This window comes from Saccostrea cucullata, unplaced genomic scaffold, assembly GCF_032062105.1.
Source record: "Saccostrea cucullata isolate Sc308-1 unplaced genomic scaffold, CSIRO_AGI_Scuc_v1 ctg731, whole genome shotgun sequence".
NCBI classification, from domain to species: Eukaryota; Metazoa; Mollusca; class Bivalvia; order Ostreida; family Ostreidae; genus Saccostrea; species Saccostrea cuccullata.
Window position 1 is genome coordinate 394,733 of NW_026933217.1, and position 26,599 is coordinate 421,331.

At 33.3% G+C, this 26,599-nt stretch overlaps 1 protein-coding gene across 5 annotated transcripts in view; it reads left to right on the top strand.

Annotated features, from left to right (window-relative positions):
• The window catches only part of LOC134237684 (KH domain-containing RNA-binding protein qki.L-like), a 35,508-nt gene extending 11,885 nt beyond the window's left edge, over positions 1-23,623 (top strand). The window contains exons 3-9 of one of the 5 annotated variants that reach the window (XM_062719820.1): positions 2,009-2,125; positions 5,968-6,111; positions 10,482-10,608; positions 12,785-12,889; positions 13,779-14,075; positions 16,272-16,357; positions 19,247-23,623. In XM_062719820.1, coding sequence (XP_062575804.1) covers positions 2,009-2,125; positions 5,968-6,111; positions 10,482-10,608; positions 12,785-12,889; positions 13,779-14,075; positions 16,272-16,345 — 864 coding nt within the window. In that variant the 3' untranslated portion in view covers positions 16,346-16,357; positions 19,247-23,623. Of the gene's footprint in view, positions 1-2,008; positions 2,126-5,967; positions 6,112-10,295; positions 10,390-10,481; positions 10,609-12,784; positions 12,890-13,778; positions 14,076-16,271; positions 16,358-19,246 lie in introns of all 5 variants that reach the window. The other 4 variants (XM_062719822.1, XM_062719821.1, XM_062719823.1 and 1 more) reach the window with 4 other exon arrangements.
• Positions 23,624-26,599: the final 2,976 nt, after the last annotated feature.

The following is a 26,599-nucleotide window of genomic DNA, read 5'->3' on the forward strand; positions in this document are numbered from 1 at the left end:
CATGTCAAATGTCATTAATAGCTTTGAAAAATTCCCACTTGTTAATAGATGAATCATCATCTTTCACACACTATGGAGTGTTGTGTTACTGTTATGCCTGCATCATCTGTGTGATATATGAATACAGGCACCTAAGATTTTTTTTTTCAAATAAATATACCAAGACAGATACCAAAATATTTATATTACACTTATTTGATTACTCTGTTAAAAATTCATGTTCACTTTAATCTAAGAACAGTTGGTATTTAAAAAAAAATTAAGATAAATAACATTATCAGATAAATAACTTTCTGTTCCTGGTGTGCTGTAACACTGTAATTAGATATCAAATGACAAAAAAATCTGCAGCATGGTTCTTGACAGGGAGTTTAAAGGTTGAAGTTAATCAGTAATGACATGTATATGTGCATAGGCTGTTAAGCCATCCATGATTTATAAAGAATTTCCTGCTACAACTTTCACTACCTACAATTATCAAAACAAAAGTTGAGTTTCATGATAGATTATTAACATTTGTGCTGTAAAACAATTGCATCCTATTCACCATTAGAACCCTATCATATAAAATGTTGTCAATTACTTGCATATCATAGTATTGACTCTTTTTCTATCATTTGTAAAAGTAGTCAACATCATCAAACATATTTTTTTAATTCTAAATAAAGACAGTTAAAAAAAACTTGTATTAAACAAGTAATACTAGTACTTAAAACGGCAAATTTAAAATTCTTTTTAGTTCTTAGTTAATTACTACTCATCTGCATTTCTTTGTTGTAATAATTTAATTGTGATGTTTCTAAATATTTTTTTTATTTAAACAATATTTTATTCACTGGTGTTATCGTGAATAGGGCTGGGCAGCAGGCGCAGCCTATTTTAGCCCTCTCCCTGATTTTGTAAAATTGTAAAAATTTCATTCCTACCATGGAAATTTAAAAAAATAAAGGCACATTTAATAAATCATTAAGAGAGTGTCTTTTTGAAAGTAAAATTATATGCTCTGTGTTATAGTCTTCAGAATTGCAACAGATCAATAGAAAATCAATAAAAATAAATAAGATTGGTAGTAGTGTATAATTATTTTAATGTTCACATTTACATATCAACAGAAATATATTAATCACCTGCTTAATCTGTGAAAAAAATGAAACCAATAAAAAATCAATAAAATCAATCAAATTCTGAAAAAGAAAATATTTTTGAGTGAGGCCAAAATTGAGGCCAAAAATTTTTACAGAGGCCAAATTTGAGGCCAGGCCAACTTTTGAGGCCAGGCCAAAATTTGGTTTGAAGCCAAATTAGAGGCCAAAATAGAGGCCAGGCCAACTTAGAGGCCAGGCCAGGCCAAAGGGGCCAGGCCAGGTTTTAGAGTATGCCGAAATCACCACCTGGGGACTAGCTAATTAAATTCAGGGAACTTAGTGTTAAAGGCCACCGGGGAGACCCAGATGAAATACATGTGGGCCTGCTGCTTTAGCTACACTATCTATGGAGTGTAATGGAGCAGAAAATCTGGACAGACTCAGGCTTAATTAATTACTGTTAGAAAAAGAGGGATGAAAAAACACACTTATTGGTGACAGTACACTTCATTTTTTGCATCATTTGGCAGGTATGGGCTTTTAGATGCTTTGCCCGAACTGACCTCTTGAGTTTGTGTGAAAACCCATGGGATCAATTAATTGATGCCATATTATGTTTATTGGTGCTTAAGAACTTCATAATTGATCTATGAATTGCTGTTAGGCACTCATAACAGAGAAGAAAAAAATACTCTTTGATGCAAACACATTTCAGGGCTGCATATTCTGCAAGCCATTGTTCATATTTTGACATGCCACATACATATGTACCCATTTTGTCAGACTGATAGAAAATGCGCTTTATGAGAAAAATAATACATTATTATTGTTGTCTAAAGCATTAAGCAAAAATTTGTATAGGTAATGCATATATATTTGATGATTTAATTACATAATATGATATTTGTTATGGTATTTTTCAGTTTAACTTTGTGGGGAGGATATTGGGACCCAGAGGAATGACAGCTAAAGAACTAGAACAGTACACAGGTTGTAAAATAATGGTGCGAGGAAAAGGCTCAATGAGGGACAAAAAGAAGGTAAGAAAGGCCGGTCAATGTGTCAGGGGCTGTAACTCTGTATGTATCAGGACTTATTATTCTTTTCAATGGAAGTGAAGTATCAATCAATCAATCATTTATTTGAATCTCATCACCATTTTACAATAGCATACAGAGACTACAAAAAACATATAGGTGATTTTATATACAACAATAGGTCTAGAAAGGCATGCGTGAGTAAGAAACTTAACAAAAACAAAAAAATCGTAGGTTACCTAGTGTTTTTCTGGGGTGGAGTTGATTCTCCTGCGTTTGTTCGACGAGCTGCCGTATCTGCTAGGGGTGCGTTGTAGATACTTCAATGTCTCAGCTGGTCCGGAGTCCTCTGGGTCATATGGCCTTCCGTTCACGTATAAGATGTCCCTGACCAGTTTCACAGTTTCACCCTTGCGTCGTAGCTCCTTCATAATGGGATAGAGGCTTTTCCTTGCTTGCTCGATCTCGTCCGGAAATTGGCGATTTATTTGGAAGGGTTTCCCTTTCAATTTATATGCACATTGGAGTACGTAGTCGAGGTCACGTTGATAAATAAACTTTGCGACAATTGGTCGATTCCTTTTGTTGTTTTTCTGCCCAAATCTATGGACAACTGTGAATTCGATGTCGTAATCAATGTCAAGCTCTTCGGCTAAAAAACCTCGTAATGTCTCCTCTGTGTTCTCTGGCACATTCTCGTGGATACCTGAGAAAATCAAGTTATATTTCATGGATCTGCATCTGAGATCGAGTATTTGATCCGTTAGCTCTTCATTTTTTTCGATTAACTCCTCAATTTCGTTCTCTCTCTTAGATGCATAGTGTACAACTTTCGCCTCCATAGCGTCTAGCTTTATTTTCATATTCTGAAACTCATTTTCTGATTTGTCCACTTGCTCTTTTATCCCGTCAAAAACATTACTTATTCCCTGTAAGCTTTCATGAAACTCTGGGTTTGTTTGATTTATAGAACTTATTTCTCTCTCAATGGAATTTACTCTGTGTGAAAGCCTCACTACTTCTTCACACATTTCGTCGATTTTCTTGTTCCTTGTATCGATAACTGAGCTCATTTTATTGAGTCGATCGTTCAAGGAGACTCCCATATTACTCACAAGCTCATATAATTTCTCTAAAGTAATTTCTTTCGATTCTTCACTTTCATATAATACAGCCCTAGCCTCTCCTAATATACTCACAGTTTCTTTTTCGGTCGACATTGTTGTTTACTAGTAGAAATGTTTGCTATAAATAGACTCCCCTGACTTGTAGAACTTGTAGAACGAGTTTTCTCAGCCCTATCGAACACGTACAATTGTTTGTTATCTTTGTTTACAGTAATTCAAGTCACATTTTTTACAAAACAGGAGTCAGTGTGATCAATTATTGCTATAAGTGCGATTAGACTACCTCTTTTCTTCGTTCTCTTGTCACAATATGGTAATTTAGCCCAAAATTTCTCTCTTCTATTTTAGTCCACCTTTCACATTCACGCAAGCGCACGCGAGAAGTATTATATTAGTAATGCCAATCATAGTTAAGGGTTTGGACGTCTAGATAGCGGCTTGAAATCAAGGACTCTTCCTGTGGCTCAATTCTAGGGTAAAGAGCTGTGATTCTTTTGTAAGGATTACAAGGGGCATAACTCATTTCAGAGAGTAACATATCTGTCAGGAACAGTAACTCTTCCGTAGGAAATATGTATTTATAAGAGAAACCATTGTCCCCCCCAAAAAATCATACAACACATTCTATTTGTGGCAGAAAATGAAAATAAAGATGCATTTCTTTTTCTTTTCTTTTTTTTTTTTTTTAATTCTTGCATGTACACAATGTCATGGAAAACTGATAGGCTTTCCCACAGTTTTAGTGTTAAGAAACATATTTAAGCTAAAACGTGTGAAAGGAATGTCACAGATGAATAATGAAAGAAGTAGTTTCAATCTTGCATGGTTAATTTCTCAAAGTGTCGGATGGTCAGAATTTTGTTAATATAGAAGTTTTAGAGCTCGAGAACACCTGATGCATTTTCTTTTTTCATTTCACTTGTTTTGGGAGAATGATACTGCAGCAAAATGAGTCATGATTTGATATGAAATTCCAGCATGACTCAAATTTTTGATTACAAAATTCTTAAAGAAAATTTTTATCAAATGCAGATGCACATGATATCTTTAGGTTGGGATTATTTACACATTTTGTCATGTCTCTCTTCAATCTTGCAGATGTTAAATTTCTTGTCAATTCATGCATATCCCCCCAAAAAAGAAGGTTCTGACAGAAAATATTTAATTTTTTGATTTCCTTTTTATATAAGGGTATTTTTATAAAAAATTTCAAAATTTGCATAAAGATATACATGTATATGTGTACCCATTTCTTCAGTCCTCATAGAAACTTGTAAGTCTATTCTCTGAAACATGTTCCTGCAAAGTAAAGGGTATTCGAATGATTACAAAAGTCAGCTATTCTTTGAAAATACATTATCTGAAATGTATTTACAGAAATTTCTTTATAACACGTGTTGTTCCTACACATTGACCAGTTGGGGGGTTAGGTTGGATACTAAAACTATGGAGTTTGATATTGTAGCCTGATTAAGCTGATGATATCTGTCAGGTCTAGTTGGCTGTTGAGGAGTTATGGTAGAATTTATAGAGTGAATTGACAGATCCTACCCAGACACAGCAATGATCAGTTTTTATATCTATTTGATAACCACAGAGGGATAAAAGATAAAAACTTGTTGATGAAAGAATTTCTTGTGCTGCTCTGTTTGCTGGTGGGGCTATCTTTGATGCAGTTTTTAAAGAGAGTTTTATTCCATATTATCTAGCTGCTTATGATTAAACACTCAGATATATTTCCATTAAACCAAATTTTTGTGGAGGAACTTTGCATTCTTTTTCTAAGCTCATATATAGGTCATGAAATGTATCCTAATTATAGGCCATATATAAATTGAATTATTGTTGAGGTACCACCTATTTCAAACACTTTTTCAGAATTGCAAACCCTGCATAATGCATACACATATTATGAAAACTTGTCATATTCAATCCCAGGTCGCTCTGTCCTAATGAAATCATAGACATCTGTGGGTATGACAAAATCAGGGTGAATACTTTGAATAATTTTTAGATTCTCAAAAATTCTTTGAGGTGGTATAGTGTATATAGGATAGTTTATTTTTAGACTTTGGCCAAATTTATTAGAGAAAAGTTTGTACTATTTTTGAGAAAGTTTCTAAGAAAACAGATGCAGACAATTGATTAATGAGAGAAATTGTGTGAAGGCATGTTCCAATGTGTGTTTGGAGAACCCTGGTTTCTGTAGCCAGGCACTTAATGTGTCCATCAATATTCACAGAGCAAACAGCTCGGTTCATATCCAGGGCTGGAATGATGAGGAATGAAGAGATGGCTATTGACAATCAGTTATCAGATGGGTGTCATAGTTTTAGATTTTCTTCATCCATGTAAAAAAAATGATATAATGTGTAAGCCCCATGCAGAAAAAAAATAATAATGCAGGAAAAAATTCTCATACATCCTTGCCCCAAACATATGTGCTTTGGTTGGAATCCATATGTTTGGGTTATTTTGGAAATTGCCAGTGAGCATTAATTTATTAGATGTACTTATAATAATGCATAGGTTTGGTTCCAGAAACAGATTTTTCAAAGAGTTAAAAGGTTCTGAATCATTTAGCTACATCTGATCTATGAATCTCTTACTTTAATTGTGACATGTACATTAAACTCAATTTGTTGCAGTGTAAATTTGTGGTTAAATCTTAGCTGTATTAGGAAGTGATGACTTTATTTATTATATCATGTTTTATAGGAAGAACAGAACAGAGGAAAACCAAACTGGGAACACCTGAATGAAGAACTCCATGTGTTGATAACTGTGGAGGACACACTCAACAGGGCAGAGGTCAAAATGGCAAAGGCCATGGAGGAGGTCAAGAAGCTCCTAGTACCCGCTGTAAGTATTCATACACACCATCAGTGGCCTTCTTTTTTTGGTTCAGCAGTATCATAGATTTTTTTCAAAGAAAGAATCCAAAATGCTCAAAGTTAATTGTAAACAGTTCTAAACAAGATAAATACATTTTTCTGTAAATAATTTACAATTGAAATTAGATAACCTTTTATTGTTTTGATTTTGGTAATAATGTTTGTGTTTTCATGTATTTAATGATGACTGGCCAACATTTTCTCTATAGCTATAGCTTTTACTGTTCTATCTTAACTTGGCCATTACTATCATGGCATAACAAGAGGCATATCACTCACTTATAACCAGTACTGGGAAATTTTGTTTAAATAAAAATCGCATTAAGTTCATAAATCTGCTACACTCGATCCATTATATAGTAAAAAGAAATTAGAAGGGGCTACATAATCTTGTGTAATGGTAACCAAAATAAGCCCCTTTTGATTACAAATAAAAGTTTTTACACATTTAAAACCAGCTATTGGTGTATATAAGAGAAGGCCTATATAGCAGTGAGATTTGTCCTTTGGCTCTGTCACACAACTGTTAATGGGGTCTTAACATGCAAACCTTGCAGCTAAGTTAGGACTGGGTCTTTGGCATTCACAGAGAGATTATTGACAGATAATAACAAAAAATTGTATGCCTCTGTGAGGGGGGGTTCTGGACCTTGCGCTAGTTTAGGTCATCCAAATAGATTTAAGAACTTCTTAGCTTGGCCTTCGGCAGGAATTATAAAACTAACCTGTATGAAAAAAGTAGAGTAGTCTAATTTTGAAGGAATATTTTGAGGGAGATTAATGTTTAAAATTCTTTCTTGTGACACTGTGTATGGAGTATAATATTTTGATTTATACATTTTCTAGAAGATTTTGCCCTTGGGTATTGAAGCAATTCTTATTATAATTTTGCAGGAATATTTTCAATTTAGTCAAAAAATACACTTAATGAAAATGTGTAGAATTCAAAAATGAACCTCATCAGAAGAATTGAGTGAGAGAGATAAAAATCTAAGTGTCAGAGACAGTCGATGTTAAGGAAGATAAGGAAATTCACTGGTTATAATTCCTGCTTTGTAATGAAATATTTCCTGTATCTCTCTAATTGAGGTCGGAAACCCACTATAGGGAAACTCAAGTCTGAGCACCAAGTCTTATTTTCAGGAAATGAAAAACTGAAACTTTTCCTTATTAATCTGTTATCTGCATTCATTATATTGTTATCGTAAATGGACAGCATCTGCAATTAAAGTTTAAGTCCAAAAGGAAAACTTCTATAGAAATCTTGTGTAAAATTTCCTTCCTTTTCAATTATTTTTCATTAAAAACATCAGGAAGGTCTAGATGTTTTTACAAATTTGTTTGATTTTCCTTGTGATTAAGAATCACTTGAAATTCTAAGCCATTTTTGGTAACTGTTTTATTATGTGAAAGGAATTAAGTTGTACCGCTGAATGACATAACCTTGATTCAAGATTTGTGTCATTGTAAAGACTCACAAGGAGAAGACAAGCCCTTGCAAATTGTCAAGAGTAAAAGAGATGAAGTAATCGGTTTAAAGGTCTTTAAACACCTTTCACAGGTTTGAGACTCAAGTTTCCTGGCTGAATGACGGAACACTAAATAGTGTTGTTATTTCTCAAAAAAAGATAAATTTCCTGTCATGATATACATTTCATAATTACTCAAACCAAAGTTTGCCAAGTCTCATTAGAGAGTGTGTCCCTGAGATGTTGAAATGCCTTAGAGACCATCATTGGCCTCCATTATTAACATAACTTAGAGGTAGGAAAACATGAACGTAGCGGGAGATGGCTCGCTAGACTGAACAGTCAGGGTTCAAATTGTTAACTGGCCTGCAGAGAAATTGTCCCAACAATGAAGACCAAACATGTCATCCACAGTCAAAATGTTTTTGTAGGGTTACAGGTTCTTCTTTTCTTTCGCTGTTAATTGACAATGGGTTGTCACTGGTGAAGCCCAGCAGTACAAATACCAAGGGAAAATGTTTAGGCTAGTGTTTTGTGTTGGACAATGGGGGGAATGGATTTCATTGTGTGGATAGGGTCCCTGTTTCATAGCAAGAGAAAAACTTCTGCCTTGTTAGACTGTCCGTTGACATAAGAGATTTTTGTAACTCCTTCTATGTTGACATAAGAAATCGATTGCAATCGTTGACTTCTGTGGAAAAATTAGCTTGTTAGGTGCGCCTCAGAGAAAATAATTCAGGACACTTTATTTGGAAACAATTAGCATTCTTTAATGGAAATTGGTTGTGGTCATTCAGAAATGAAACTGCTACACATTGGGTGTGCATGGTTTGTTATGACGTCGAGATTTCGTTTTCCTTTGCCAGACTGTACAAATTAAATTTTTTCTGGGCAAATATTAGAAACTCAAATAGAATTATTTGGTTTGTCCGGAAATAAGTAAACACTGCATGGCTCTGATGAATTGATTTTTCCCAATGACCTTACAAACAAAACAAATCAAATATTGCTCATAAAAATAATTTCTTCTAAAAGGTGAAAAAGAGAATTGAATAATGATAGATTCAACAATAAACATGCATGGACATGCCTGAAATAAAAAAGAAAGTGTTGACCATTCTACATTTTCCAGTTTACAGTGCATAACGTTCATGAGGGCCCAGCGGCAAAAATTGACCACTCTGTCAGATCTAGGTCTCCTTTGAAAGTGTTCTAAGATCTGACATTTGGGTCTCGAGATATTTTTTTCTGACGAGTCCTGTCCTTGCACTGCATCTGTCAAGCGTTCACAACAAGGTGACAAATCTCCCCCATAAAAATCAATCACTGGCCCTCCCGAGGAATTCCGGGCAGAAATGACGGGAGAGATGAGCTATCGTGACGGTCCGAGTGATTGACAGGCCCCCAAAAGTATGCACTGTACTCTGTACAGAAAAAGAAGTGATCAATTCAAACCAAAGATTAACAAGTTTTTACATCAAGCTTTGATTAGCTACAGGCTTCATATAGATGTGTGATGAATTAGGGGAAGGAGTTTATTTGCCTGAAGATAAGCAGTGATGCTTCCTGCCATGTGTTTGTCCCATTGCTTTTCTTCTTCATTGATTATACAGTTTAGATCAGATACAGGGTGTACCAAGTTCATGCATGATAATTGTTATAGAATGAGCAATTAAGTTAGGGAGTGTTAATGACCATTACACATTTATAAATTCCAGCATTTATTTTTGTATTCATTGCATAAAAGCAGCAGTTCACTCGCGTTGTTTGTCTTCGTAGTCAGTCGTGGAACTTGTATAGACAAGGCTTCCATGGATAGATATTCAAAAAATCAAACACACACTTGTTCTGTTTCTGTAAGCCTATAATTATCGTATAAAATTGTCAGTCAGTTTGTAGCCCCGAAGCATATTTAAGGCTTGTTTGGTACCACAGAGACACTAGATTTTTATCATTCTCCACCATATTTTTCTTTGGTTTGCGAAGGTAGCCGAGAGGTTTTTGTCGAATTAGGGGCCTTTTTATGCAGTGTTCATTGTCCTTTTAAAACGCATTACCTGTCACATTAGGGCCGTTGATGCATTTATTTAATCTGTAAATACAATGACGGATATAAAGGGATTGTTGCCAGCTCTATTTTTGATTGTATCATTTTGTTGGTACCAGCTGATCAAAGGACTGGATGCTTTGTCATATAGCTTAGGCCTATAGATAGGTCAGAATTAGAGAGAGATAAACAGAACTATTCAAAATACAATTAATATAATGGGTCATCTTGGTATATTCAAAGATCTCTTTCTGCTTAAAAAGTTTTGCTTTAAAGCTTAAATAATATTTTCCAGGGGGTAATATCCAGCAAGTAATAGAATGAGAAAATATTTATTAAGTATTTTAACATTTCTTTTTCTTTAACAGCAGTAAGCAAAAGTAACAACATACATGTAATAATTCATAGCCCTACGTTTGTTTATTTTTAAAACCATGAAATTTTGTTGGATGTCTGAAAATCAAAAACAACAAAAAAGTCACAATAAATAATAAAGCTTCACTTCTGCCACACTGTCTAATAACCCAAAAGATTTACATATAACTAATACACTGATCAGATCTAACACCCTAACCCTAAAAAGGAACAATTCCCCAATAAGTGTAAGAGATAGAGAATTTGGTTGCCTTTTTTCAGCCGGAAGGGGAAGATGATTTGAAGAAAATGCAATTGATGGAACTGGCCATCTTGAATGGGACATATCGGGATTCCAAAGCGATCCCTCTAGCTCGTAAGTCTCAGCCCTGTCTCAGACAGGCTAACACAACAAAAGTATAACCACTAACGTGTGAATGTTGACGTGTTTGCGACTCTTTTTTACAGCCCGATGGCGAGGACGATCTTAAGAAACGCCAGCTGATGGAGCTAGCCATCATCAACGGGACGTATCGAGACACCTCCAAACCGGCCACTTCCCAGGCCGGTCCGGGCGGTCAGTCCGCCTCCTCTCGTAAGTCCCGCCTCCCGGCCACGCCCACTCGCTACCCACGCCAGTTCTGTGTGCAGTGTTTATAGCTTTATGTTTTTTACCTTTTTATCCCCCTTGGCTGTCTGTGTTTATATTCTTTATTTTGCATTGGTGTTTTTTTTTTCTTTGGCTTAAGGAGTCTTCCTTTGGAGAGGGCCACCCCACCTGATGGAATGGGTCACATTCTACTCCTAGTAGTCAGTGCATGATAGATGCTTCTTTATTTTATCACCCTATACAAATCCTTTTTTTCTTTGTATATATGATATTGCTGAGATGAGAATTTGATAAAGTTGCAAATTTGTGCCATTGAAATGTAGAGGTTTTTTTTTAAAGCAGTGCATTGTATTTAGTAGATATTTATCTAACCTATGTTTCAGAAAAAGCAGACTTTCTTTGTTTATAGAGCAGAGAAAGCTTGCCAAATTTTATCTCTTTGCAAGTTAATTGAGAAGTTTTTGTGACTTGAAAAAAATTCTCATCTCAGTATCACCATACGCTGAAGGCTTCAGAGAGGGGAGAAGTGTCTTAATCTGTGCATGTTGGTGTGGGTACTGGTATATTATATTTATATGAATATTTATGGGAAAACATGGTACCTGCCACCTTAATATAATCACATGGTTCAAGCAGTGGAAGGGAAATAACTCTTACTACAAAAATAGGAATTACATTACTGCACAAAATATTTTATTTCCTCATTTTGATTTACATGTACTTTAAAACATTTATTAAAACATTGAATTCAAGCTTTCATATAAGATAACTCTTGATAAAATAAAAGTCCCTTCCTTGAAGCCTAAGTCATTTCTTTTTTCAGTGGCTTTTATTTATTATACTGTTAGTTCCAATGTTTATTTAAAATATTTCAGACACATGAGTTTGCTTGTTGTAATCTGTTTTATGACTTTTACTTTTTTTTTAGCTCTCCATTATTTTTATATATAGTCTCCTTCACGATCACAGCTGAGAAATTCTACACATTTGATTGTACCTTTAGAAAGGCTTAGGTCTGATAGAAGAGGAGGGATGATTGAATTAATCAAAGTGAAACTTCAATAAGGAAATAATTCCTTTTGGATGTGGATGCTGTGGTTTTGATTTTTTTTTTCCGGGGGGGGGGGGGGGGGGGGAAAAAAAATTGTCATCCATTTTGTCTTGGCCAAACCATGAAGCATAAGTTTTATATCTTAGTATTTATATTATATGACAATTAGATTGCTATTAAGATATTATAAATTGAGGAAATTGTATTATTTCAAAACAGCACAAAATATGACTCATACCTAATAAGAATAAAACCACAGTAACTGCAGTTAAATACCCGGTATATTGATATTGTTTGCCATTCCCTCCTTTTCTACCAGAGACCAGTGACTGATTTCTATATTTATATAACTATGATAATATGTTAACATGATGTCATTTAGGGTTATATAAGGTGCATGCTATACCAGGTGTAGTTAATCAGTATGACCTTGTTGTATATAAACACGCATGTTACTATTTTTTCTGAAAGTTTTTTTTTTTTTGGAAACAAGTCCCCTTTCTAGATGTGTTTATTGGTGCTAACATTTGAATTGATTCTGGATTTTTGCCTCCTTCCATTAAAATGTTTACATTTCTTCTTTTTTTTTTTTGGAAAGTGAGTTAAATTGCTTTGAAAACTCCCAAAGAAATAATTTGCAATGATAATGGATAAAGTTTTGATGCTGCATTTGAATGTTGCAAATTGTTTCAGTTTTTTACTAGAATTGAGCTTTCTGATGAGGCTGTTTAGGGTCCTGTACTGCTTTATTCTGGGTTCCCAATGAGCATTCACTAATATGACTAGAAGAATATTTCTGATAAAGAAGGGGGTGTTATTTTCATAAATTTTATCATACATTTAGAAATGTTATCTTTAAATTTTCAATTTATTATATAATCTTAATTATTTTTTAACTGCAAATGATTTCCTTAAATTTCTTTTACACCTGCATTGTTCAAAATGAAAACTTATCAAGACAATGATTTGAAAAACTAAATAAAATAAGTTGTCTCTCAATAATACTGGGAACCAGTTCAGCAGTAGGGGAACCAGCAGTTGATGATGATGGTTGGGTTGTGTGCTAGCTGGTTTAATGACTCTTGTGTTTTTTTTTGCACCTTTTTCAAGATGCCTTTGGACTACCCTGGAATGCACAACTTCAAACCATGCAAATGTTGGGTCAATTTGATGCCAGTGGAATCGACCATAAGAGCATACTCAAGACTTCCTCAGGTATTATCGTATACCTGTACAGTACCTCACTATAGACAAACACTCCTTTTGCATCCCTTGAAGAATGAATTGTTATTTAAAAAAAAAAAATAAAAAAAATGGACCAAATTTTGACAAAATTCTTCAAAAAAGCTTCTAAACTGAGAAAAAAATTAACAGCTAGCTGTTATATGGCCATGTTTACTATGTGAAACTGATTAACGTAATTTCAAACTTTTGCCTTTTTGTTAAAATGTTAAATGGAGTGGTATTTAGTTTGGTTGTTTGCAGCTTAGTGTCCAGGGGAAATAAATCAGATTTCTCATCAAGAAAAGGCAACTTGATATTAATTTTCTAATTTATGTCGAAAATAACTTGATTATTTCCCCTTGACAAGACAGCGCAACATCAAGTGAAAAAGCTAACAGCAGTAGATTGTTAGATGCTTTAGAAAAAAGAGAGATAGAATTTAAGGACCAATATTTAAAAAACGAATGAAGAAAAACAATTTGATATACAGTATGCTCATATGGTAACATTCAGCATAATTGTGTATAGCAAGTACATACTGCATTTTTTCTCATGATTACAGGGCTGTTATATATCAATTTATAGATTGGGTATTTTAATGGAAATGATAATTCTGCTCACTCCGGTTCTTTAGAAAACTTTAACATACCCATTGCAATTTTATTGAATAACAACTAACAAGGACTATCAAATATAAAAAAAATTTTCTTCACAAATTTAGTTTAATTCAGTTGAGATATATTGTGCAAGAAAAATGATTTTAGTGCCTCACAAGAAAATAAAAGATGAAAAATAAATAGTTTTGTTTAAAATTTCTAATGGGCACTTGATTAAAAATTGACATTATAGATATCTGAATATCCTCATTTAATTCGAGTAGATCTTGCTCTTGCAGAGGCCCCCCGCTTCCTGACAGCAGCATCGCCCCTGACAGCGGGGATCACGGCAGCCACTCACCTTCGTTCCCCCACCCCAGCAGGTGCCCCCCTCATCCTGGCCCCACGCATGCCTCAGGTCGCCACCAGCTCAGCGTCCATGATGAACCCACCCCCCTTGGTGTCCCCCACAGATACAGCGGGGACAGGGCTGGTGTACAACCCCTACGAGTACCCCTACTCCCTACAGCCCACGGCAGCCATTGTCGAGTACCCCACCTCTTTTGAGCAGACGGCAGCCGGTATGTTGAATTTCTCTGCTGTGCGATAAAACAGCGTGTAGGATACAAAGAGAAATAAAATCAAACTTCTTTTTTTTTTGCATCATGATAGAATTTTTATTGAACATAAGAGCTATTTTTTTGTGCAAGTACATTACAATCAAAGAAATATTTGTGCCCAAATATATATTTAAGTGAGAGAGAGAGAGAGAAAAATACAACTCTCGTATGAAATTTTTTTATGTACAGAACTTGTTGACTTTTAATATCTCCTTGTTTTTATCTATTTTTTCGTTATATATACATATACTTATTTTAGTCGACAAATGATTTAAGATTTATGTAATTATAATTTTTTTATTTCTTCCCTCATGATTTATTTTTCATTGAACATTCCATTGTTTCCAATGACACATTGTGAACTGTGAAATGGACACAGACACACATAATATTATAAATGTACTTCTATCTATATATAGCCACTTGTTTAGCGTATGACAGTTTGTAAATAAGATGTTGTTTTATTTCATGCTAGCCTCTGTTAATGGATTCATAGGGTAGGTGATATGTGATGCATACCAGTAAAAGTTATAGCTCATTATATATAAATAACAAGTTTTTGATGCTAGACTTAATGAGCAAAGGGGAATAACTCTTAGGAAGGAAAATAATAATCTGTAGGAAAATGGTAATATTTCTGGATATCGAAATAAAAAAAACATAAATATGGGAGGGGCAAAGTAATACCGCGAGAGGGAAATATTTTCTGACAGATTTTCAAAATTAAAAAAAAAATTAGACTCATATAAGAAATTTAGAAATATTTAGAACAGATGTTGAAAATAGGAAAAATAATTTTTAAAATTTTAATTTTGATTGTTAACAGGTAGATAATTAGAAAAGTCGACGAACTTCGGTGCAAATAACGGAGAAGTAGAATCTAAGACACACACTGTTTGTATGTGATCAAAACACTGCTCACTCGTTAACCAAAAAAAACTAGATCATTAATGAGTTAATAGATGACTTAATAGATGGTTTCTCTACTTGATTTGGTGGTGGCTTCAAGATAAATCAATAAAATTTTTAATTTAAAAAAATTGCAAATTGAGAAATGCCCTGTATTTACCATGCGTCAGCTGTTGAAATGTCTGTAGGATAATTCACTATAATTATCTGAGTTTTTATTTTGGAGTGAATGAATGATAGTTTTTATTTTCGTAGTGATTGCTTATTGACAAATTTATTTTATTCCGTCTTCTTTCATGTTGTATTAATTTTGAATTTGGACGCTTGTGTTAATTTCATTCCTCTTCACGTCTCTAAGAGTTGATTTTCATTTATGTACTGATTTCACACTTTTTAAAAAAAATCATAATCTCTTAATAGGTTTTCAATTTTTTTTGTTCTTATTCATTTGCAAATGAATAAGACATTATTAAGTTTTTTTGGCATGTAATATTTTTTGTTAAGCAATTGATTTTTTTTTAATTACTACATTTTAATTAACATTTAGTAACCCCCACAAAGTAATTAACCGTTTCTGGAATTAACACATAAAATTAATTATTGATGGCCCTTTTCAAAAAAGGTGCCTTCAAAGCTTTACATATAAGACCAGATGTCTTTCAAGCATTTTGGTATTTTTGGTATATATTTACTAGTTTTTTGTTTTCGTTTTATACAAGAAATCAAATTTTTGTTGTATTTTTAGAAGCAATATTTCGCACAATCAGGACGCAATCAAATAACATTACAGTTTAAACATACACATGTACATTATATACTGACTGTATCTCTTCTAATGGATTTGGACAGCTGTCCAAGGAATTTAAAAAAAAGGGAGGGTGTAGGGGGTGAAGCTAGTCATGGCTAGGCATGTTTTTAGATTAAAAAAAAAGAAATTGGGGTTTATTTACTTAGTGAAATATTGACTGATAGGAAAAAAGGTATGAAAGATATCTTACTCTTCTAAGATGATAGATCTTGGATTAGGAAATTGAAGAGAAAAAGTGTGTTGCATACACTTAGACATTTTATTTGATAGAGAGAAATTTAAGCAAATTTTTTAGATTGTAGTTTATGAGCATAAAGTTTAATTGAAATGTAGATTGCTATGTACCTAGTTTTGTCCTTCGGGCTAATATGTCTGGGGTTGCTTCCCCTTGGAAGCGATGCCTGATCGGGTATAGGTTTTAATGTGTCTAGCTATTGCAGGTGCTGTGCCTAAGATCCGCCGAACCCTGGACAGTGTAAGGACTCACCCCTATACTAGGGTAGCCCTTCCATAGTTTACTAGGAAGGTTAGTCCCCTCTCTCATCTTTTTTCTCCTTGTGATGCAGTCTCCTGGTTTTGAACTTAGGTGTATGACAAAAACCTTGATTGCAACTAAAAAAAATTTTGTAACTTTATTTAACTCATTATCCTTATACAACTGTTTTTCTCAGTTCTTGCTTGAATGGTAGGTGAATATGCCTATTTTGAGAAACCTAGAGACTGTTTCAGGGCTTTGTTTTATTGGACCCTTGATTATTACTTAAGGTCTGGCGATATCGTAGTTTGAATGAGAGATCTAATGATCCTGAAGATAAAAAAAATCTGTCTCAACTAAAATTATAATATAGCGCAAATAACCACTAAAATTTGCCAATTTTATAGCTTGTTTGGATTAATTGATTAACTTGTTTAACCTTTTAATAAGTAAAAATTAAAGTGTGGTATAAAAGGCTCGCCATTTAACATATCATGTTTATGATATGATTTGAAATAAATTTTACAAGGTTGGCTATGACCAGGAAAATGCACATGTCAAAGACCTCAATAATTTATTTATATATTTGGAAAGTGTTCACATACAATAAGAGTGCAATAAGAGAACTTTTTTGATCCATGTATAAATGTTGGTCTTGTTAATTGTAACCTAATACGTTCTTTTTAGTGCTATTTAAACTCCATTGGTTGACTAACCCTTCAGAAAACCTTTTTTTCTTTCATAAAAGATTTTAATTTTCTCACTCTTGATGCCATGGCGGTGTTTTTGGGCGTAAATAACCAACTGTCTGAAAAGAAATAACCCCTTGTTGCTAACCATTATAATAAGAAAGCATTTTCCTGGAAATGGTCAAGCCTTTGGTAAAGGTCATAAGAATTCATGTGCTGTCAACCCTCCACAGTTTTTTCTTAACATACAAGTCTGAATCTCGGAGACAACACTTGAGTTGTGAAAGCAGATGAGATTAGAGTCATTTAAGCACAGTCAATTCATGTCAACATATCCAAAGAACTAGACATATCGCGTTTTAAAAGATATACAAGTTCTGCATTGATTAAAAATTTTACATAGAGTGATCTTTCATTCAAATAAGATTCCAGACCATCCTATATGTTTGTAGGATATCATGTTTATTATCATTTATAATGCATTTTTCTTGTAGGTCATTTTTAGGGTTTGATTAGATATTATTTGCAATTTATAAATGCTATGATATGTCATGAAATATTTTGTCCATAGTGCTTTTATTACAGGTGTAGAAAAAAAAACTATATTTGTTCAAACAATGCATTTGAAATGAATCGGAAGAGATTTTTGTCATGTAGTTATGTACTAGTGCAGGGATAGAGAGATGCCCAATCTTATTTATGATAGTCCCATGTTTCGTATAGAAAATGTGATGCCAAAGCCGAAATACAAAGCATAATATTGTATTGCGATGAACAATCATTCCATAATTTATTTGTATATCTCCAGCATACAATCTCAGGCAAGTTTTGGAGGGTTTTGTAAATTGCTGCAATTCATAGAAAACATTTTTTTTTTTGTTGATTTTTGCCTCCTGCTTTTTTGTTATGTCTTAGTTTGGGTTTATAAAGCCCAATTTCGTTAGTGCTAGATTATGATTTTTTTTTTCTCTTTTTTGTGCTTGATAAATATTTATGTGTAAGAAATGCCAAAAACGTTGCAATTGATGCTGAATAAAGAAGGTTTCTACATAAACATTGAAAGGAAAGGACAGTCCGCAATGATATTTATTATAGAATGGTTAGATATGATAAAAGATTATTTATTTCATAGTGTCAATTATTGTTTTATTTATAATGTTCAAAAATAAAATGAACCTTTTGAATCTTTTTGTTACAAGTTCTTTTCAACAGTTTAAAAGGTTGTCAAAACATACTGCATTGAAAAATGCTCACTACAAAGTATTGGAGGATTGCCAAGTGACTAAAAGAATACGTGGACACTTAGATTTTATGACTGCTTAAGTTTTTTTTCTTTTCTTTGCTTGGGCTTCAGGGTTGTGACACTCGGTACAGTAATCTGAATTTGAAATCCTAGAATAAAAAACAATTTTGTTCCATTGGTGTTAGTAGGTAATAGAATGTCGGTGAGCATTGGAGCAGAATTTGGCAGGGGTAGTATAATCCCCCACCCTCTAACATGGTCCCCCAATAATTGATTTTACAATGTGACCTGGGCTCTCAATAATTGTACAGTGACAGCTTAAACACACTTGTGGCATCTCTCATTATCATGTACTCTTGGATTATCAGTAGATCGCACTTTGTAGCCTCTTCAACTCTCGTTATAATTAATTTACTGTTATTAGGCTTTGTATCATAATGTATCATACAGACTAATACAGCCAGTTACTAACCAGGCAGATCTAAGTCGTGCAGTAACCAGCCATAATTGTAACACTAAATGAACCTCCCAATCAAAAAGAGCTCTAAAGCCTCTTTCTTTTGGGCTTTTCTGAAAGAAAATAGACATTTTTTTCTTGAGGTTTAATCATTTGAATCTCACTTCATCTTTGTTATACTCTAAAAGTATTGCAATTTGCTTAACTCTGTGTTCTTACTGCTTTAGATCTAAAAATGAACATTTAAAATTGTAAAGGCAACTAAAATGTTTTTATAACTTTTTTCCTGTTTGTAACTTTAATTGCAAAGTAGCATGATATAATATTCAGTAATGTTAACCAATCTTTTAATTGCATGTCAGAAAAAAAGAGTTCTTTGACCAACTGTGCACACTTTAATCTGCGTGACTAGTAATGGCTGTTTTTCACCCAAATGGTTTACAAGATGATAATATATCTAAAATACTTGAGTATGAGAATGATGCAATATATGGTAGCAGTATGAACTAACATTTTTTTCTTTTCTTTTTTTATTTTCACCTAACTCTCAGCTGTGCCTACGAAACTAACTCAAACCCACCAGAACACTTGAAAAAGAACAAAGAGCTACAAAACAAAAACACTTTGGAACAGGGGCCTGTGAAGGCAGCAGCGCACGGCACCTAACATTGTCGTCCATGAAGTTCTACTCACAATAAACAAAGCTGACATCTTGGTGTGTGGGAATTATCCAACAAATAAAACAAAAAATATTGCTGGATTTTATACAAAGGCTGCCTTCCTTAGCAAAACTGCAACCACTAACATGCCTTATATTTATAAAATTATATTATATATCTATATATGTTCTGGCAGAAATTTTTTTTGACTTCATTTGGATCATTGAGAAAGTGTGAGTTGTGTTTATTTTTTAAAATGTAATGGTCTAATTTTGAAAATGGATCAAAGTGTTTTAGAGCACTTTTTTGTGAAATTGAGGTTGAAATGAGGTCAATTGAGAACCGTCCTTGTGCCAATAATAAAAATCATGTAGAAAAAAGAAACTAAGTGCCTGACAATTTATACTCTTCAGAACTAATGTAGACTAACATTGTTTATGTATCTTTTTTGTTGTTAATGAATGTTCATTGGTGTGCAACAAGGAAACATGCTATGTCATTTATTTTTTTCATTATTGAAAAATTAATATTTTTTTTATGCCTTACACATCAAGAATTTAGATGAGATTAACAGTTTGTATTATACATATAAAACACTGTCTGTAAAGAAAATTGTATACCTCCCAATCTTTACATTTTGTACTTTCATACATACTCATAACTTTCAGTGTAGAACAAAAATAAGTGTGGCTAGAATTAATATTGAAAGGTGTACAAGTACTTAACAATTTGTGCTGCTGAAGAATCTTGGAAATATATCTTGCAAGAAAAGGCTCTAAACTTATCAATATTCATACATTGATATTATATTTTATTGATATCTTAGTTTATATTATATATATTGTAAGCATAATGTCTTAAGTTTTAATGAACAAATGAGCTTAAAATCAAATTATTATTATTATTTTTAATGAAATATGAAAAAACTTCATGAGATAATACCAATGCTATATATATATTGTCTAAAGATGCATTTCCAAGGTTTCGTTAGTTGATATGGTAGAATTGTAGCACCTCTTTGCATATTTAAAAAAATGCTGAGATTTAATTTTCTGCACAATCTTGGGTGAAGGATCCATTATTTTTGTTGATGGATCTCTCACTCTTTTGCTGAGAGCCTTTAAAGCTTTTGTGCAAGTGACTTGGTGTCCATTGCCTTGTTTACTAAGTAAGAATTCTCAGACCATATTCTTTCTCTCCTTCTGTTAGTGTGTGTGCGAGTTTTCCCTGTGTTTAACATATCATGTTCATCAAGAACAGACTTTATTTTGTAAGTATTACTTTTTTGTGCACTTGTTATTTTTTGCCAAACATGGACAGCGTTCATATCACCTTTATATAATTTTTGCATTTTGAATTATTTTTGTAGCTTCATCACTTGTTAAATATCCCCTACACGGATACTGTGGCCAATTTTACTTAAAAAAACGATGCGTTCATAAAAACACAGGGAAGAGAAGTAAAGAAATTTTTTGTGCAAAATTCAAAAAACGTCTGTTTGCACTGTACATATTTTTTTGTAGATACTAATTGTTGATGATTGTATTATAATAGTAGCTATGCAGCATTCTGTCAAAACTCCCTCTAAACTGTACATGGCTTTCCGAGAGCAATACAAGGCACTTTTGTATTCTAATATTAACCATACTTGTAACAGTGGTTGTGTTTGAATGATTTGGAGACTGTTTCTTCCATTCAGTAGTTGTAATTTTCATATGAGAAAAAAGTACTTCTACAGTTATTCAGTAACGTAACAACTAATCCATCTTTTTTTATGGTTAGGTTATTTTTTTCCTTCAAATTTACCATCCTCTGACCTGTTGTAAAATTGAGGCTTTTTAATTTTTTCTGCTTTGAAATTCAAAAGTATTTGAAAATTTATCCCTTTAAGTCAAAAAGAAATGCATTGCATGTAAACTTGAAGAGAAGCTAGCCTGTGGTTGTAATTTCATGATTGGAAAACTTTTTTTTTTTTTTTTTAGATTTTTCAAATTAATCTATATTTTGTATTAGCACTATACAAGATACAAATTTAGTTTTTTTCACGATTTAGAATTTTTTAAAAGTCATGTGTGTCATTTTTATGCTCAGTACCAGTCATAAATGTATGCCCTTAGAAGCTCTTAGAAAATTTGCTTATCATAGCAGATTAATCATTTTGGTTGAATCTCATGGGAAATGCATAGTACTTTCATCCTGATTATTATTTTTATTTCAAATTTCTTTGGTTTTTCCAGAAATTATAAATAATTTATTTTGGATAAAATGAATTATAATTGATAATAGATATGCTTAGAAACATGCTGCTTGTTAAGATCTGAAACCTGCAGTTTTGAAGTTTTGTATATAGGTTTGTTTATTACACACTGTTGGCTATTCAAATTTTTATGTTTACCACTCATGGTGCATCAGCATAATATTCTGTTGTTGCAATCTCGAAGAAGTTTTTTTGTTTTTCCTCACTTCTGATGGTAAAAATTTCCATGGAACAAAACATCACTTAACATGTGCTTTTGGAAATTCTGCAATATATATCTTACCTCAACGCTCAGAAAACAGAAAACTTCTTCCCACCAAAAGCAATAATTAACAATGTATTGTACATTACTGCTGCTGTTTTAATAATATGGATAGTTCCGCATGGTTCGCCTGTAGTTGTTAGAAATGTTCTTACAAGGTACTTAATGAATCTCAAAGTCTGATCAACTCATCCCTCCTATATAACCACTAACTCGAGCTTCCCCACCTCTTATTGGAAATACTCCCATATAGTGAGATTGACTTCATGTATGCTTCGGTAAGTTTTCTTCCTATATTTTCTGTATAATCCCTCACTGTTACATTGTATGATAGATTCCAAGTCTTTTGCCTATAGTATAAACACATATATAAACGGCAAATTAACCTTAACTGCTACTTAAAATTGCATTTGTTGTCTTTTTGCATATTATTGTACTATATTTTTTTTTCTGTTCACTAGTAATAAAGGTTTGAAAAAAGTACTCATCTTTGCAGTTAATACTAACCCTTGGATATGAATCTTTATTTTAACACTGCATCGTTTCGTACTAAATATAACCATTTATATACTTTGCTGTTGTGTTTCTGTTACTATAGTAACAATGCATGCAAAGCTCATTGGTGGAGTTTAGTTCGTCCAAAGAAATCTGGACCCAGTACAGAGGATTCACGGTGGCTCGTTAATCAAGGGTCATCAGATTTATAAGGACGAGATAGTAAGCCTGACTAAACTAATGCCTATAACAAACATTGATTTTGGATACACATTTCAAATTCTGTGGTAATTACAGCAGCATTTTTATGAACATGCAAAACCCCCATGTAGATTAAAACAGAACCTTTCGAACAAGCTTGTATTTGGAAACGTAACATAGAATGGAGGAACTATAGGTAAACTTTTTTTTATTTTTTTCCATGTATTCCAGAAATTCCTTGGCATGGTTTAACACTAATTCATAACTTTACATATATATTGACATTTCTTTGTTAGTTTTATGGCTTAATACTCAACTTCAGTATTTAATCAACATACTGTTAATCATCATGATTAACTAAACATTAATTTTACTGAGAAAAGTATACATTTCACTTTAAACCACTAGTGCCTTATAGGGTATATATGATACAAAGCAATGTGCCAAAGACTCAGTCTGCTACCAATATTACAGCCTATCAACGAACGTTTTCAGGGAGCTTGTATTTCTGTGATAAAGATTGTCGTATTAAGGTCCCAACGAAAAAAGTAACCCATTTATACTGTTCAATCATGTTTTAATTGTTGATGATTCAAGACGTTCTTGCCGGGACAACGGTAGACATTGTTGAATATTCGTATCACTTTTTTAAAACGAGATCACGTGATTCTGGAAAGCACGTGACCTTATGCTATCCATGACAACAAACGATTTCAGTATTGCTCTTTAAATCCACTTTATATTTTGTTACTGATTATTATGTAAATCATGGTGTCAGTTCGCAGGACAATGTAGCATATCTTTCATTTGATTGGCTGTGCCCTTCATAATCTTGCGAATGGATGGAACGAAAGGTTAATCAACTTAATCAAAGCTTTTCATTGGCCGGATTTATAATCATCTTTCATTGGTTGATGACGATGTACAATCATGGAGAGTGGAATCTCTGTATAAATATGTTTATATACATTTGGTCATTGAAGTTTGACCTAAATATGCCAATGGACTCGTACAAGGAGTTTTATTTTGAAATATTAAAATCATTATGTATTCATTTTATTGTTTGTTTCTTTTGTATTGCTCTGTATGAAAGATGGGAAATATGTTATCGAAGATTGGGTTAAACTGGTCTGATTTACCAGAGACAACAGTAACTTCTTCTGAATATACCTTTCTCCTATGACATATTTGCCTAAGAGTTAATCCCCTTAGCCACCATTCTTGTAGGGCAAAGAGGGGAATTTACTTAAACATTCATGCAAGAAATATAATGTTCGGGGGGGGGGGGGTAATTTTGAACTAATAATGGCTTTAATAAACGTATATTCATAAGAAAAATAGCGTTATCCTTACCTCAGTAACCAGTACATGTATAACGAATTGAACTTGGTTGAATAATGAAGGGATCTGGGATTGTTGCCCTACAATATGGCGGCTAAGGGGAATAACTCCTAGGCAAATTATGTCATGGGAAAAAAGGTATATTGGTAATTTAAATAAAAAACGTAAGAATTATAGCAAAGGAACCCTGCTTTATACACTCGAACTTTTTGACAATATGGCATTTGGTATTGGATCACTGAGCCAGATTTGTAACGAAATTTCATGGATTTTATTTTTTAATTAGATCTCTACAGAACTTGGTCAGCAACCATTTTTAGGTCACTAGTAAATCAAATATATTGCTACATGCATCATGCGTCAATCGTAAACCTTTCAATATTTTCGGCTTCTGTGAAATGACCAAACAAGTTCATTCAGTGTTCTGTGGTTCCCGCCGCTCTTTATTTAGGATGGAGCCAAAAACCATCAAAAGAAATGCTCAATCATAAAAAAAAAGTTCAATGTTGACAATCGGGAGTTCAAACAGTTAACTAGTGACATAATAATAATGAGTATTGAACCTTTTAACAAATTCGTGAAATTCCAGGCCTCAAGGCAGGGGTTATTGAGTGGATGTAGGGCTGTTGGTTGCATTGAGATACAGCCCGATCCTCGTGAATGCGGATTCTGAAAATTGGGCGGCAATGATTTACATGTACTGAGTAATTGAAAATGTGCCTGAATTTTCAGAGTACTGTACATAATGAGTATATACTCAGTAGCTCTTAAGACGTCATCATAAATATTTGCACCGCTGTAAGGAAGCGCTTTAAATAATATTTTTAAAGAAAAATTTCTCAGAGCAAAGGCTCAAGTTGAATTCATTTCATACGGCATTTTTTTTTATGCCCTAAGCAGATTTAAAGGGGCATGCACAGTTTCATCTAAAAAAAAAAATTAAGTTTTATTTTTACATTTTATGTTTATACGTTCTTAACTAAGGTATTTCTATCAATCATCAAAAATTTATATTTCAGTCCTTGAGATACAAGATGGATTTTGAGCTCCCAACCTTTGTTATGTAAAAAATGGGCTACGTTTTTGTTTTTATATGTTAAATATGCTTTATATGATCGTTCAAAGTAGTTTTTTCAATAAAGAAATTGAATCTTTATATGATTAAGACAGTTTTTAGTGATTTGCTAAATCTTATTTTTTGTTATAAACATTTATGGAGAGAAAAAAAGATATGAACTTTGTTTACATTAAAGCTGACATGAACTCTTAAAAAGACATCATTTTTTTATCCTTGTACTACTTACTACATTCCTGTACGCCTTTGTCCGCCATATTTCTTCGATTCCGCCATTTTTAATCGAAATTTTTTGGCCACCTGTACCTGCTATATAAAGCCTGGTACATTTGTTTCACTTGAGTAATTTTCTAGCCTGACTGCCGACATGTACACATCTCCGATAGCATAGTATTTAGAAATCCATAAACTGACCAAATACATGTTATAAAAATCCAACAAAAACTAGAGCTATACTGACAGTAAATTATTTTTGAGTGCATTTGCTCCAATAGAGAAAAAACCACTAACACGGAATACATTCACGCACAGAAAACACTGTTTGGATATGCACGCGTGCTGGTCGAGAAAACGCATCGAACGCAGTGATAAAAAGTAATTTACCTGAATATGTTTGTACCTAAGTACAGAAACAGGAAGATACATGCATCAGAAAATTGAAAGAAGTAATAGAATACTTCAGTTTTGTAGTGATCAATGTCTAGAAGATGAATATCATTGTTTGCTCGAATGTCCTGTTTATGAAACTTTAAGAAAAAAAATATATCAAACCATATTATTTCAGATCTCCAAATCTGTACAAGCTTACTCAGTTACTCAGCTCTCATGATGTAGGACAATTTATTCTCCAATGATGCAATGGAACAATAAGAAATAATTATGAATAATTTTATTCATATGCATATATGTGCTACAGTTATTTTTCAATAATAATGGAGAATGTGAATGTGTAGTGCATTTGTTGGTGTATGGGAGTCAGACAGATGGACACCAGGGGTTCCACGCCCCGCAGACTCTCGCTATTCGTTCTTCATATTTGAATTTGTTATACTGATGAGCCGTGTGGCTTAAAGTTATTCAATAACGAATTATATATTTTAAACTATCTTAAACGATAGAATATTTATTAGAACTAGACAATTTTCAGTTATTCTTATACCTTATGAACAGCAATTAAAATACTTTAGTTACCCCCCCCCCCTTCAGTCACGTGGTTATTTAGGGTATAAATAGTAAGGCCATGCGGTAGCACGGCACTATAAGCTTAATTGCTCGCTAGGATTTAAAGATTGTAAGAAATATGAAGGATAGTAATGCAATGGAGTGTAATGAAGTTGGGCTATACAGTTGGTGTCATAAAGTGGTTATGTATTAGAATTGAATAAAAGCACTAGCGAGCAGCGTTCCTACTTAACATGTGTTGTGTTTTATTCATTTTGCACTTCATTAATTTATATTCGGACGAACGAAATGAGGGAAAATATAAATGGAATTTATTTCTTTTTTTGGGATGCATATTTCAATAAATGGAACTCAGGGTGTATATCACTTGACTTGTGCACATCTTCGAACCGATGCAATTATCTTATTTACAGCGTTCAACGCGTTTTCTCG